This window comes from Aspergillus vadensis, assembly GCF_003184925.1.
Source record: "Aspergillus vadensis CBS 113365 unplaced genomic scaffold BO88scaffold_2, whole genome shotgun sequence".
NCBI classification, from domain to species: domain Eukaryota; kingdom Fungi; phylum Ascomycota; class Eurotiomycetes; order Eurotiales; family Aspergillaceae; genus Aspergillus; species Aspergillus vadensis.
This window is the reverse complement of record NW_020292040.1, coordinates 125,335-139,747: the sequence shown is the minus strand read 5'-3', so window position 1 is coordinate 139,747 and position 14,413 is coordinate 125,335. Positions and strand designations below refer to the sequence as shown.

The window sequence follows — 14,413 nt, the reverse complement described above, 5'->3', positions numbered from 1 at the left end:
GCGATAGCTTTCTCTATGTACATATGGCCTGTGATGGCACAGGATGTTGGGGTTATACGCGAGGCAGGTGATAAGGGATCTGTGCGCAACCTGGAACAGGAGAATCGGGTTTGCCATGCTTTCCAGTAGACGTTGCCAGCTACGATAGCAGAAGCCAGTAGGTCAAATGTTACCGTCCTTTTGATTGTGAAACTCGGCTGCTTGGACAGGCGTTCAATCGCAGTAGTAGTAGGGTTCATCGCTCATGTGTTTAAAGTACATTCGAAGCTTCTGTTTAGGTAGTAATTATTCTAGTATCGCTCACCAAGGTTGTATTGCGATCAAGTACAAACAAAAGACAACAGTGACTGAGTGATTCAACAATGCAATATTTCCTTGATGAGAAGAAAGATTTATTGGAGCAGTCTAGTATCAAACGCAGTTCTGTGCATTGATAGCCTGTCCCGCACCTGTGCAACACCAACCCAATACCCCAGCGCCCAAGCTAGATGTTGATCGGATCCTTCCCGGTTCATACATTCAACATCCTGGAATCATCCTGCCTCTACTGCCAGTGGAGACTCTGGACTATTACCCTACATGATTTATTTAACGTGCCACTTCTGTCAGTCATCCCGGCGTTCTTATGCAGGTTACCCAGGGTTCAGACCTCAAAGCTCCAGGCTGCCGCTCTTGCTGCCTGGAGGTAATGCATCCCTCGGCACCTTCCATGCCATCATTCTTGCCCTATCCTCACCTCATCCGGACTCTCCCCCCTCCAGCATAAATACCCATCCCACCTCACTCGCTGCCGTTTGTTTCAATCCCCATCACGAAGCCTACTACAACAACTACCTTCGCCATCAACAAGACGGAAGATGTCTCGCTCGCCAGCCCATTTTGAGCGCACCCTTGTAGACCTGGAGGATTGGGTCAACAAGACTGCCATCGAGGTAAGTGCTCTGTTGGGTGTTGACTGGTTGATGTGGAAATTTATATTTGAGGCTTGTTCTTTCACATTCTGTTTTTTCTACCATATCTCTTGTACATTACCGTGAAGATATAAAGAACATGATAGCGTCTGAACCATCCTGAAAATATGCTGATATAACATGACAGGACTGCAAAGTCGATGCCTGCGTTGATAGGTTTCTTGTCCGTGTTTACCGGCTCAACCGTTCCATCCTGGATCAGTTGGAATCTAGATCATACTATGGCTATGGAAGAAGAGCTCCCAAGAAGCACCCAAAGCCATTGGAATGGAGTGGGGAGGGTGCCGAGGAGCTGCGGGAAATTGCCTCTGAACTCAGAGACAACTTGAATCGCCTTCTTCCGGGCTATATCGAGGAAAGCACTGATGTCCTTGGAAATGAAAAAATTCTTCGAAGAATCAATAGCCGATGGGAGGCTGTCGGCTCCAGGGTAGCCTGTGACCGGGAATATCTGCAGCAAACCTCCGACAAAGATAGTCTCGATGAAGTCAATGAGGACCCGGAGGATATGGAGACAGATGATATGGAAACTGAGGGTACCGACGCAGAAGATACTGAATCTGAGGATAGAGCAAAACAGATATCCAAGGGAGACGTGCGTGAGACAAAGGGCCCTGCAGTCCCTGAACCTGGTTTCATGGATAGACTCCTAGACACCTTGGGTGCGGCACGCGTGGCAACAGCAGAAGAGAAGAGTACCACCGGATCTTCGTCCCTAGCGACTGCTGCCTTTACGCAGGCATGCCAGCAGTTGAGAGAGGCGATTGAGAGCGAAACCTCGTCTGCCATGTTCACATGTGGAGGCAGCATCCCGATTGTGAATCCCATCGGCTCCGAGCAAGCAGCAGCTGGACCTACTTCACCCCGTGTGCAGGTGGTTCACTGGGGTGCTGATCACGACTCCACCGCACAAAAGCTCACTCTTCCAGTGCTAAGTGAGACCAGTGATGGTTCAATCCACGGACTCCAAACACTTCTTGATGCTTGCCAACCTGCGAGTTTTGGTAGGGGTGGGCAGGACATCCTTGACCCTGAATACCGTCGGGCAGGGAAGCTTGACCCCGACCGATTTTTGACGAGCTTCCACCCAGCCGACTTTGGCATTGTTGAGCTCATCGAGCAGATCCTTCTGCCTGGTATAAGCAGTGAGACCGAGAATCGATTGCAGTTCCGCAAGCTGAAGGCTGAGTTGTATAAATTAAATGTCCGTTTGCTCCCGTCCCTAACATTATGACGTGCTGACTGAAACCACTGCAGGTATACTCGGGCCCTTCTGGGCATTTCCGAAAGCATGTCGACACGCCACGCTCGGAGCACCAGATTGGATCACTCGTGGTTTGTCTGCCATGCCAATTCGAGGGAGGCAACCTGATTGTGCAGCATCACGGGCAGATGGCCAAGTTTGAATGGAGCCGACAAAGTAGCTCTAGTATTCAATGGGCAGCCTTCTACTCGGATTGCGAGCATGAAATCGAGACGATCAGAGCGGGCCATCGGATCACGCTCACATACAACCTATATGTACGGGAAATGCCCGGTGCCATACTCGCTCCCATCCGTCCCGTGCTTGATCCCCACACTCTCCCACTTTATGGGTTGATTGAAAGTCTACTTACCACCCCTGGATTCATGAAAGATGGTAAGTTGCCCCCGGTCAATATCTTCTTTGTACTCCGAATATACCATGTCTAATGGTCTGTGATAGGCGGCGTGTTTGGAGTCCACTGCTCCCATGCCTATCCCCATACTTCGGATATAGCCGGGCTCCAGCTCCCGCGTTCATTGAAGGGCGCCGACCTTGTCGTCTATGCGGTTTTTGAAGCACTTGGTTTGGATGTCAGCATCCTCCCGGTTTTGGAATATGATGAAGACTATGAAGATAATGGAGCACCCTACTTCGGCGATTCCGAACAGGACTCAGGCTCTGAGCAAGACTCAGATTCTGGGCGTGGGTGGTACTACAATAGAAACTACTTGCGTTCTGTTCCAAAATATTACCTGGCAAAGGGCAAAAAGTCTTCCCTCAGGTATAGCGAAGTGTACCCTTGGAAGTCTAGTAGTGCACTTCTTGATGTGGACCAGCACTGGAAGCGTCTGTTGTTGACACGCGAAGTGGTTGATGTGATAGAAGCCTTCTCGTTTGGAGAAAAGCACCACCTGCCAAAGAAGCCGAACAGCCTCTACGAGGAATGGGGTGTCCGTGTGGCTCCATATCTCCGAAGATACATTAGGTCTGATCGCGGACAGGAGGAGGACCTCAAAGAGGTAAGCTACATCTCAGAATTTCTTGCGGACTTGAAATCTAATTTTTCCACTTGCCAGGTGACCAACGATGTCTGGCCGTCATACTACCTCCCTGGCATTACCTGGCTTGGCGAAGCCAAGCATAAGGAGATGGCATTTTCTCACATTTCTTATGGAAATGAGGCTAGTATCGGCACTCGTTATTCCTGTGCAGTGATCTTGGCCGTTGTTCCGCCCTTCAGTCAACGCGGCCAAAGCGGGAAGATGAAGTAGTCCAGGGAGAGTAGCAGAAATTTCCTCGTGAAATGAGATTGAGTGAGCAATTACGCCTCGCTCTCTATTCTTTTTTTTAGTTAGTTGCAATGAAATTGAACCTTATCCCTATTTCTTTCACTCTCATTGGTCTTTGTAGCTCTCCTTTAATGCTCAATCGGGCTTCATTCTCAGCAACATGATGCCAAACTCACACAGTATCCGTGGTATACGATCGTACTTTACGGGATCTCGTGACAGTAGTCTACACCACCATCTCAGCTATACAATCGTTGGAACATGTATATTCATAAAGCTCTATCAGTGAACGCAACTCTAAGTATACCACGACGGCTCCGGCACCTCACCCAACAGAGCATACCTCCCCAGCTCGCGATTCTTATACGCCACCGGATCATGCAGGGTATGGGTCCGGATATCCCGCCAAAAGCGATCCAACCCGACCTTCACAGCCGTCGCCCTCGCACCAGTAACCTCAAAGATCCCCGAAGTCACCCTCAATCCAACATCCGTAGTGACCACCTTGACACTGGCAACCCACTCGGCCAATTCACCCCGTTGTCTGGCCGTCAACCCAGGCCGATTATCCGAGTGTTCGCGATACAAGGTAGAGATCTCCTCCCCTGCCCGATCAGCCAGCGCCTCTGCCGCACGGAGATGCGCGAAGAAGTTCCCGTATCGCTCGAGAATGTAGAATTCTTCCGTCGCGGAGGCCTTGTTGTCCCCGCCGAAGGGCCACGGACGGGTCGTGCTCACGGTGTATTGGGATGCAAAGTCTAGTGCGCCCTGGGCGATGCCGAGGTAGAAGTTGCTGAAGACGAGTTGGATTCTGCCCTCTCAGTTAGCATTACAATATTTATGAATGAATATAAATGTAAAGAAAGGAAGGTAGAACATACGTCGGAAGCAACAAACTCGCAAACGGCACGCCCAGAACCTCCTCGCGCGGCCTCTTCGACACATTATCCCATCCCAGTGCGTCTGTCCACGGCGCACGCACATTCTCTATCTTGACTCCTCCGGACTCGGTCAAGCGTAGTCCGATGTTGTTCCAGTTATGCGCAAATTTGATCCCCGCCTGTCGGGTCTCGACCAGCGCGAAGATGTGCTCGCCTGTGCCGTCCAGGACGCCCTCGAGGACGGTGAGGTCGGAGACCACACCACCTGTGTTGAAGAACTTGGCCCCGTTGAAGATGATGTCCTCTCCGTCGGAGGTGATGGTTAGATCGCTGTCGCGGGGATTGACGGCCCCGCCGACGAAGTAGTTGTTTGTGATGATCCATTGGTGGATGCGGTCGGCTTGAGAGGGGGTGCCGACGATGTTGGCGGTTGTGGACCAGAGGAGGTGGTAGCCGAGGAGCATGCCGATTGATCTGGTGGGTTTGGGTTAGTATTGCTGTTGTGTGATGTGGATGATGGAATGGAATGGGGGCGGGGAGTGTGTACCCATCTCCTTTGGCCACCTCGCGAATGGCCTTGTATCCCACGCTCCAGGGCTGTTCGCCTCCGCCATATTTCTTGGGACCCAGCAGCTTCAGCAGTCCGGAGTGTTTGAGTAGGGCTACTTCCGCCCGTGGGGACTTGTTCTCTTGCTCGCGCTGCGCGGCGTCTTTGCTTAGTACGGTGGCTACTTCACGCGCCCGGGCTAGCCAGGCGTCGGCGGTGTCGGGTAATGAAGCCCATTGGGTTTTGTAGGCCTCGTAGACAGCTGGGTCAGTGGCTGGGACGTCGGATTGGGTCATGGTGGTGGTTGTGAGGATAGCAAGGTGAAGAGTGAGGGTTGAGAGGGGCTGGGAGGAGTTGCTGCGAGCATGGTGACACAGGGCAACTACTTGCATATAAGTAGGGTGTTGTGATAGACTCAAAAAGTAGTCAAGAGGTGGTGATGATTGCGCTGGAAGCTTGTAAATGACGCGCACGGATCACGCCATCTGCGGGCTTGAGCACATCGCATCGTGGATCGACAAGGTGAGGGTTGTTGGATAGTTTGAGTGGAAGGGAGATGTCGTTATCCCGCTGAGAATGGCACAACCAGCGCAATTACGGGGGTTGGCTTGGAACATAAGCTTATCTTGCGGCACAACAATTAGCTCAATACATTATATCCTGATATACTATACTACTACTAATTAGTCCTCCTATTGTCGATCTCCATCCCATCCATTTCTAACCCCACCACACTGCGTAGCCCTCTACTCTTCCCTCCCTTTCCTACTCTTCGCAAAATACCTCCCCGTATCCCCCAACGGCAACTCCAACAGACTATTATCCTTCAAGAACAGGTGAAACACAATATACCACCCCACCATCCCCGCCACAAAGCAACTTGCCCCTCCGGTCTTGCGCAATGCTCTCGCCGAGTCAGCGTGTCCATCCGCATCCGCAAAGTAACTCGCCGCCACAGTCAAGAACCCCAGATCCACAAAGAAGAATACCGCAATGTTCGCCAGGTTGATCGGTAGTGATGCTATAAGGAATGTGAATACGAATACCGTCCATAATATCATGAAGAACCCCAGCGCATTATTGTACTGCGTTGTGTCGGAACCGTAGGCTTGTGCGACGCCAAAGGCTGGAGTGAGGATCGCGCCGTAACCAGCGTAGAAAAGACCTGTTCGGAATATCAGTCTGATTAGCTTTGCTATTTTGGTTGAAAGGAACGGGGTGCATGAGTGAGGTATACCGAATGCGCTGAATACTGTGTACGCGAAACCATTTCCCACCGAGAGCTCCCATTGTGCAGTGATGACGAGTCCAAATGCTGCGATGAAGAAGAAGTTACCCACGTAGACGTTGGTGATGGTCACGCCGCGCCATTCCATCAGGCTGAGGGATAGGGTAGTCAGTGTCGTGCCGAATGCGCCAAGAGCTAGTGCAGACTGCATATAATATGCACATTAGTCGATGGTTCGCGGTGAATATAAGAAATGACATACGCCTGCGCCGAGAGACTTTGGTGCCACTGGCACTGCAGCTGCAGCTGCAGATACAGACGCTTGTCGCTCAATGTCGAATGCATCGGTGGCATTCTTAGTTTCTGTTGGCAAGCTGGTAGACATGGTGCTACACTGAATATGGTGCAGGTAGGAATAGATAGTTGTGCTGATTCAGGATCTCGACTTCTACGGGTGGTCCCCAGATCCCGATATCTTATAAACGCCCGGGCCTCATTTTGGGTCCATTACGCCATTTGGATACCGAGTGGTGAGCAGAAATTGACTCCAGAGTGGACGGGATCTCTACGGGATATGCGCGGGATCTGCTGAAAATCGACCACTTCGGAATGAGATTCAGACTGCCGGAAGGGGGGGTAAAATCAAGTTCTTAACCGTCTTAAATTCATATTAAGGTATAAAGTATGGCTATACTGGTTGTGGGGGCTGATCATACGATGGCCTCATCGCGCCGCCGATGAGGTGCTAGTCTAATTTTTGGTCCAACCCACAACACTCTTAGTAGCTGCGATCAATCCAGTCGCCCCAGGATTCGCCCAGCACCGTGGTCTTGTCAACTGCCGCGGAAATGGAGGACTCATACTCGCGGTCTGAGGTGTCTGATCCCGCGCCAGAGTTGTTGTACTCATAATACAGCGGTGTCGCACCGTCTGCCATGGTCGTCCACCCCTTGGGGTTAATGATGTCCGACAACACCGAGTTCTGGTAGATGACCCGCGCAAGCACGCGCCACGGCCGGCCCAGGTATACCTTCTCCGTCAGGGAGACGCCTGATGCGGCCTTAATGTTGCAGTTGTCGATGGCGTACCAGCCTGAGTCGGAGGAGGTTTCGCGCGATGAGGCCGTGATGGCGCCGGCGCCGTTGGACACAATGTCACACTCGCCAAACCACACCGATGCATCCCCGAAGATGTAGTCGACCGCGCCTGGAATAGTCAGTCAAATTTGACTCGTGCTGTTTGGACAGATACTGACCCTCGATCATGCAGTTGGAGTAGTACTGGGTGCCGGCCTTGACATAGAGGGTGTCCTGGTACCCGCTGAATTGACACCCATAGAAGCCGAGCTGATCTGCGTTTCCGACGAGACTACCATGCTATTAAGCTACCACTCTTCTTCTGTTGGGGAAGTCAGGATACGTACGCCACCGCCTGTGATCCCTCCCCATATCCATTCTCCACGTTGATGTTGTACATGCTGAACCCGTCCGACACCACGTTGACGGTGGCGCTCTTGTCGAGAGAGCCGGCATCCGACGACGAGATGGTGTGGGTAATGCTAACCACATTGTCCTTGTAGGTGCCAGTATCGGTGGTCTCACCGTATAGTGTCAGGTTGCCATCATAGTCGATGGTCAGCTGCTCCTCATACGTGCCGCTAGCCACGTAAATGCAAGCGGACGAAGTGGATGAGCCCAGAGCATCAAGCGCATCGCCGATGGTGGAATATGTGCCGTCGGATCCGACCGTCAGGCACCCCGAGGGAGCACTAGTCCGACTCTCTCGCTTCTTAAGGTGCTCTGCCGGAGCTCCGACCGCGGTAGCAGTTAGGACGGCAAGAGTGCCCAGAAGGTATAAAGTATACATGGTGGTTTGTTGCTGTAAGTGAGGATGATGTCCAAGCAGGGGGTCAGAAAAGGAAGGAATCGACAGCTATGCCAAGTGACTATATAACCTGCTTCCGAGTACATGCCACAAGTCTGTCAGCTCAAGGCATGACATCTCCAGATGTCTCTCTTCGCCCTAGAAGGCTGCCAACAAGACACTGGGACCGAACGGCGGCCAAGCGCCAAGAGACACCATTGCCGGAGAATTTACTCCACACTTCCATGAATAACCATCTTCCCTTCCTGGCAGGGACGCCATGGCGTTTCAAATAAGCACCCTCCGCCTGCAGGAACGCGCCGTTGACACCGACGGTCTTCCGTGCAGAATGGAGCGATTGGCAGCGTGCCATCGGGAAGCTACCAGACAGGTTCAGCCCTCAGCAGGGGGCGGAGGAACAGCCCTTGCAAATTATCCGGATCGACATACCAGCACGTCAGCTGGCAGCTCTGCTTCCTAGAACGGTCGAGTGTTGCATGTTAGTGGGCGGGGTTTCGTCGCGCCTCGCAGGGATCGGTCGGCAGTTCGGCATAAGAATAAATTGCAAAGTCGTGTTCACAGTTCATTGAGGACCCTGCCAGCTGTTGTAGGCCAATTAACCGATACTCAACAGGCCATGACATGGTCAGGGCACGGCGGTAGCTCCGTCACTAAATTAAGCATCCGGCTCGTTTCAAACTGACCCCCAGCCGAAATGACAGGGTCTGCCTCGGCATCCCACACAATTTTCACTGATTCAGTTCGCTGCAACTAAATACTACTGCCGCATGAGGTACAGTTCCATATACATCCGAGCAGGATGTGACTCGTATATAGTGGGCTAGGCATCGCCGGAGTGATCGCCTGTTCCGAAAGCGCGAGTAATCCATAATCATTCTCACAAAAGCGCTCATCATGGCGCTATATCGTAACTTCTTCCTTCTGGCCAGCCTTGGGCTAAGCAATGCTGCTCCCTCCAAGGTCCAGCGAGCCCCGGATTCTTCCCTTCACGCTCGCGCCGTCTGTACCCCTACCGCAGGAGGCGATTCGTCCACCGACGATGTCCCCGCCATCACTGAGGCCCTCAGCTCGTGCGGAAATGGTGGCACCATCGTCTTCCCCGAGGGCAGCACCTACTACCTCAACAGTGTGCTGGACTTGGACAGCTGCAGCGATTGTGACATCCAGGTGGAAGGTCTTTTGAAGTTCGCCAGCGATACCGATTATTGGAGCGGTCGCACCGCGATGATCAGTGTTTCCGATGTAGATGGAATGAAGCTGCGCTCATTGACCGGATCTGGTGTCATCGATGGCAATGGCCAGGATGCGTATGTAGTCACCCCTCTCAGAAGCAAGTCTTCTAGTCCATTTGACTCTGACTGAATCAATCCAGGTGGGATCTCTTTGCTTCGGACAGTAGTTACTCACGCCCAACGCTCTTGTACATCACTGGCGGCAGCAACCTAGAAATCTCTGGGCTGCGTCAGAAGAATCCACCCAACGTGTTCAACTCGGTCAAGGGTGGCGCCACTAACGTAGTCTTCTCCAACCTGAAGATGGATGCAAACTCCAAGTCAGACAACCCGCCCAAGAATACTGATGGGTTCGACATTGGCGAGAGTACCTACGTGACCATCACCGAGGTCACCGTAGTCAACGATGATGACTGTGTCGCCTTCAAGCCCAGTTCCAACTACGTGACAGTGGACACAATCAGCTGCACCGGCTCCCATGGCATTTCCGTGGGATCGCTGGGCAAGTCGAGCGACGACTGGGTCAAGAACATTTATGTCACGGGCGCAACTATGATCAACTCCACCAAAGCCGCGGGGATCAAGACTTATCCGAGTGGAGGCGACCACGGTACCTCCACGGTCAGCAATGTGACCTTCAACGATTTCACTGTGGACAACTCCGACTACGCCTTCCAGATCCAGAGCTGCTATGGCGAGGACGATGACTATTGCGAGGAAAACCCGGGCAACGCCAAACTGACGGATATTGTCGTGACAAGCTTCAGTGGGACAACCAGTGACAAGTACGACCCGGTTGTGGCCAACCTTGATTGCGGTGCGGATGGAACGTGTGGCATCTCCATCAGTGGGTTCGACGTCAAGGCGCCATCGGGCAAGTCTGAAGTGTTGTGCGCCAACACCCCGTCTGGTTTGGGCGTCACTTGCACTTCGGGAGCTTCAGGCTAAATAGCCTTGGCCAGAATGCTTTCTGAATCCACTGGGTGGAGATCTTCTTCAGGGTTGATATTTGGTATGGTCGTATGTATTGCAGAATGTGACAATAGAATTAGTGAAATTACCATCTTTTTCGAAAGACAATGCAGTCGGATTGTACGCAACACTTTTGTAGGTCGATAAATGATCTAACGAGCGATCTGGTGCAAGTGTTGATGGGGATTCCTTCAGGCAGTGTAATCAATCGGGCTTCATCCGGACTGCAAACACTCCCACCGTCATGTTTAATATACGGCACCACCGCTGATTTGTCGGTCATCCCGTCCTTCTCTCCGTGTCCCCGCAATAAGCTGCATTCTGCATCATCGTTGGGTCCAAATGGGACCCTTCGGCCAGTGCCGCTCGTCCATCCCCAGGAAGTGGACGCGGGGAGGCTGGCGTGGGGATGGAACCACCGCACCATCCGGCATAAGACATATCCGCTGATCCTTCCTCCGCCAATCGGCCCTCTCTGGCGTCCGTCGCATCTATACCAGCCCGGAGATCGGTCCCAGAAACATCATCCGACTTCCGCACTGTTGAGCTTTCTTCCTGAATTACTCCGAATGCCCGGGATGGATGACGGAGCTCAAGCTTTGAGAAGGATTTTTCCCACGGGATGTTTGGCGCTATATAAGGATCAAAAGGGCGCCCAAGGATCATCTGGGATTCGTCTGAATCAGGATCCCGGCCCAGGAACGGCAGGCAGTAATCATGAAGCTATCTTGGAATATTGGCGCCCTTCTTGGGAGCGCTGCCATTGCGTCCGCCGAGGTCTATCCTCCATATTATGCCAACCTTACCTGGCAGCCCCCGCGGACGCTTTCCAACTGGTCCAATTTGACCGTGGAGACGCAGACGGGCACCTTCATCGGAATGCTGAATGATACTTACCCCAATGTTCGCCAATTCCTGCGCATTCCGTATGCCAAGGTCGGTGCTGATTGACTTCTTGGACACGACCATCTCTGCTGACCAGATCATTGCGATAGCCTCCTGTCGGTGACCTTCGCTGGATGCCCCCACAAAAACCTGAAAAGTCGCGCAGGAAGTATGACTCGACTCGATATGGGCCAGGTACTATGAAATTCTTAACAAACCGTACAACGTCCCGATGGTAACATCAGCTAACCCACGGCCAGCCTGTCCGCAATATGTGACTGGTGAAAGCACCATGTGGAACAAATATTCACCCCCTAACCTATTGGTCAACTTGGGAGAAAACCTTAATCAAGGGGCAGTGGCTTGGTCGACGTCGGAAGACTGTCTGTCATTGGCAGTCTGGACTCCGTCTTATGCCAATCGCACCTCGAAGTTGCCTGTAGCATTGTTCGTCACTGGTGGAGGAGGCATTACAGGCGGGATTGAAATCCCCTCTCAGCTGCCCTCGCCGTGGGTGTCTCGCTCACAGGAACATATTGTTGTGACCATCAATTACCGCGCGAACATCTTTGGAAGTATGTCTCCCGCCTGCTATGCTATTGCGTCCACTAACGTATATGCCTGTAGATCCCAAGTCCCGGGCCCTGAACGACACGTCGCTCACGCTGCTGGACGTGAGGGCGGCGGCGGAATGGGTGCATGAGAACATCGAGGCTTTTGGTGGAGATCGCGACAATATCATGGTCGGTCGTCCTACACCATGCTGAACTAGCTCTGTGCAATGCGACTAATTACTATCTGTAGCTCTGGGGTCAATCCCAAGGAGCAGCCCTGACACACCTCTACACCCTCGCCTTCCCCGATGACCCGCTGGCAGTTAAATTCGGCATCATCTCACAGCCACCCTCCGTCACTATCGACTTGAGCACCACCGACGACGTCTACCAGGATTTTGACATTGTCGCCAAGGCCCTGGGCTGCAACTACGGCGATGATGCGGAAGCCGAGCTGGAGTGCATGCGTCAGGTCTCTTGGGTGCAGATTGAGGAATACATTAATCGGTACTCGGGCTCACCCTCGATTGCATTCAGCAATTACATCCGTATGAACTGTCCGTCCCCTTCATTTGTCACGCACTAATAGTACTTCCAGCCGACGAAAAATACATCTTCTCCAACGAATCAAAGCGATACCTCGAAGGCAAGGTCGCCCGAGGCCCAGCCATCCGCTCCGACGCAGCCCGCGAGGACGCATCGGCGAATACCACGAGCGTAATGATCAGCGAGGGAGAATGGGATTGCAGGGCTGCTCAGGACTCAGCTTTGCGAAAGTCTCTCGGGCTCGAGACGTACCGGTACTTCTGGGCCGGCAACTTTACCAATATCAGTCCCGTTGACTGGTTGGGGGCCTTCCACTGGTCGGACCTGTTAATGATCTTTGGGACTTATCGCGAAGACGTCGGAGAGGTCCCGGGGCTGGAGGTGAAGACTTCTGAGACTATGCAGGATCATATTCTGGCGTTCTTGAAGAATCCTTCTACGGTTAATGTCACGGTTGGATGGCCGGCCTTCGATGCGGATGCTCCTGGGGGTGGAGAGATTCTAGAGTTTGGCGAGGGTACGCCAGTGCGGAAGGTGACTGGGGACTGGTTGGATGGGGGATGCTACAACTCCTCGATTCCATTCCGTATTTGGACGTGATATGTAGGTTTGGGAGAATACTCAGTTTGGTTGATGTTATGTGCGATGAGTGATGATATGCTATCTGCAATAAATAATGGGATTGGGGTGATAACTTAGCCCCAAACTGGGTTGCCAAATATCCAATCAATGACAGGTGAGAAAATAACATAAAGTCATTACGTAGTTCAATTTCAGTACCGTGGCGACGCTTCCTTGGGAATTTCCAGTAGATCTCCGACCGGTCGGGCCTCCATCCACGCATCCATTGCCTCGTACAGCTTGTAGAACGCCTTGTTGTTCATCGTCGGCAAATCATTCAAGATGGGATGGCCCAGCTTGGCCTGTGCCACTGCCAGATACTGATAACCCTTGGGGTATTTCTCCAACTCCGCCCGGTCAAATTTCGGCACCGTCTGGCCATCTGCGGGTGTGACGCGATCCTTCTCGTAGAACAGTTTTATGTAGACCACTTTCCAATCCCCTCCCTGTTTCAGACAGAAGTTTATGAAGCGGCAATCACACTCGACGTCAAACTCAACTCCGTCCCAGTTGAAGCGTTGAGTGATGGTGGCCTTCATTTTACCGATGGCGCGACCGGTGGTCGGGTTCAGGTCTACGAGCGTGCCGTTTTCGCGATGCATGATGTGGTCTCCATTGGCGCGTCCCTTGATGGATGTCTGGATGAAATCGTCTATGGGGAGTCCGCCGCTCCAGGCTGGAAAGAGACACGGCATGTTAGCTAAACTGGCTGCCCCGAAAGGAGAGACGCGACCTACTAGTGAAGACAAAAGCGCCCTTGTCGACAAAGAGATGGCGGTAGTGGTTCCATTCGGAGGCGTCGCGATATACTGGCCAACCCTTGCAGAGCTCGGAGATGCAGTAGCGATCGAGGATATCGCCCTCGGAGCCATTGATGTGGCTCCAAATAGTAGGCTGCGTTTCTTTCTCGGTGATATTGTAGACCATACTGGATGGGAATATCTCGAGGGCCGGTTAAAAGGTGAACACACCTCTACCAGGCCTGCACATCCAGCAGTATATCTATAACTCGTGGCTACCCCTCCCGATCCCAGGTTCACTCGACATGACATCATTCCCGACCGTGGTTGAAGCTGCCTGTCAGAGTTAAGGCTTTCCGTAGCATCCGGGGTTCTCGATCCGGCTTTCAACTCCCGACTGGGCGAATCGGTCCCATCCTGCGGAGTGATATAGCATCATTGTGCTCTGTGGAGGACATGGCAGCCGAATTGGCATGGGCAAACCGGGTGAGGGTGGCACGCGAGGATCGGAGTGGGCGTTCAGGAGTGCGGTTGCAGCCTGTCACTCATGATTCCTTCATGTTGTTGGAATTGGGTTGACGGTAACTGTCTGCATGCGGGAGAAGCTTAGATCATGCTTGGTCGTTGATGTGTGATAATCTGATAATGAAAAAAAGATAAGCATACAACTGTGGAGGGCGACGCGATATATGTTTCCCGGAGGAAATAGATTCACAGTACTCCGTACGGAGTCCTTGACAACTAATTGATTGTTGGGCAATTGCAGCCGGAAACTTGTTGTGGAGGAAGAGTCAGTCCCGCCTCTGCGCTAATCCCA

At 52.5% G+C, this 14,413-nt stretch overlaps 6 protein-coding genes across 6 annotated transcripts; 3 read left to right on the top strand and 3 right to left on the bottom strand.

Annotated features, from left to right (window-relative positions):
• Window positions 1-857: 857 nt before the first annotated feature.
• On the top strand, window positions 858-3,488 carry BO88DRAFT_379426 (2OG-Fe(II) oxygenase; the record flags this gene model as incomplete). Its single annotated transcript, XM_025704487.1, has 5 exons — window positions 858-932; window positions 1,099-2,175; window positions 2,229-2,610; window positions 2,677-3,236; window positions 3,294-3,488. 5 exons carry the CDS (start codon window positions 858-860, stop codon window positions 3,486-3,488), a joined length of 2,289 nt encoding a protein of 762 aa, XP_025567021.1.
• Window positions 3,489-3,803: 315 nt separating this feature from the next.
• Window positions 3,804-6,547, bottom strand: BO88DRAFT_421633 (thermophilic desulfurizing enzyme family protein; the record flags this gene model as incomplete). The annotated part of the gene is made up of 7 exons (XM_025708527.1): window positions 3,804-4,317; window positions 4,388-4,861; window positions 4,935-5,278; window positions 5,415-5,504; window positions 5,795-6,099; window positions 6,172-6,367; window positions 6,425-6,547. The coding sequence occupies 7 exons, from the start codon at window positions 6,545-6,547 to the stop codon at window positions 3,804-3,806; spliced, it is 2,046 nt and encodes a 681-aa protein (XP_025567020.1).
• Window positions 6,548-6,940: 393 nt separating this feature from the next.
• Window positions 6,941-8,028, bottom strand: pmeA (putative pectin methylesterase; the record flags this gene model as incomplete). Its single annotated transcript, XM_025709802.1, has 3 exons — window positions 6,941-7,368; window positions 7,418-7,530; window positions 7,586-8,028. 3 exons carry the CDS (start codon window positions 8,026-8,028, stop codon window positions 6,941-6,943), a joined length of 984 nt encoding a protein of 327 aa, XP_025567019.1.
• A 642-nt stretch (window positions 8,029-8,670) lies between these two features.
• BO88DRAFT_467480 (putative extracellular exo-polygalacturonase) lies at window positions 8,671-10,319 on the top strand. The gene is made up of 2 exons (XM_025711525.1): window positions 8,671-9,353; window positions 9,419-10,319. Exons 1-2 carry the CDS (start codon window positions 8,941-8,943, stop codon window positions 10,224-10,226), a joined length of 1,221 nt encoding a protein of 406 aa, XP_025567018.1. The 5' UTR covers window positions 8,671-8,940; the 3' UTR covers window positions 10,227-10,319.
• Window positions 10,320-10,967: 648 nt separating this feature from the next.
• Window positions 10,968-12,921, top strand: BO88DRAFT_467476 (carboxylesterase, type B; the record flags this gene model as incomplete). Its single annotated transcript, XM_025711524.1, has 6 exons — window positions 10,968-11,186; window positions 11,246-11,330; window positions 11,396-11,710; window positions 11,763-11,878; window positions 11,940-12,237; window positions 12,288-12,921. 6 exons carry the CDS (start codon window positions 10,968-10,970, stop codon window positions 12,833-12,835), a joined length of 1,581 nt encoding a protein of 526 aa, XP_025567017.1. The 3' UTR covers window positions 12,836-12,921.
• An 87-nt stretch (window positions 12,922-13,008) lies between these two features.
• BO88DRAFT_331083 (nuclear transport factor 2 family protein) lies at window positions 13,009-13,783 on the bottom strand (the record flags this gene model as incomplete). The annotated part of the gene is made up of 2 exons (XM_025702659.1): window positions 13,009-13,532; window positions 13,594-13,783. The coding sequence occupies 2 exons, from the start codon at window positions 13,781-13,783 to the stop codon at window positions 13,009-13,011; spliced, it is 714 nt and encodes a 237-aa protein (XP_025567016.1).
• Between the last annotated feature and the right edge of the window lie 630 nt (window positions 13,784-14,413).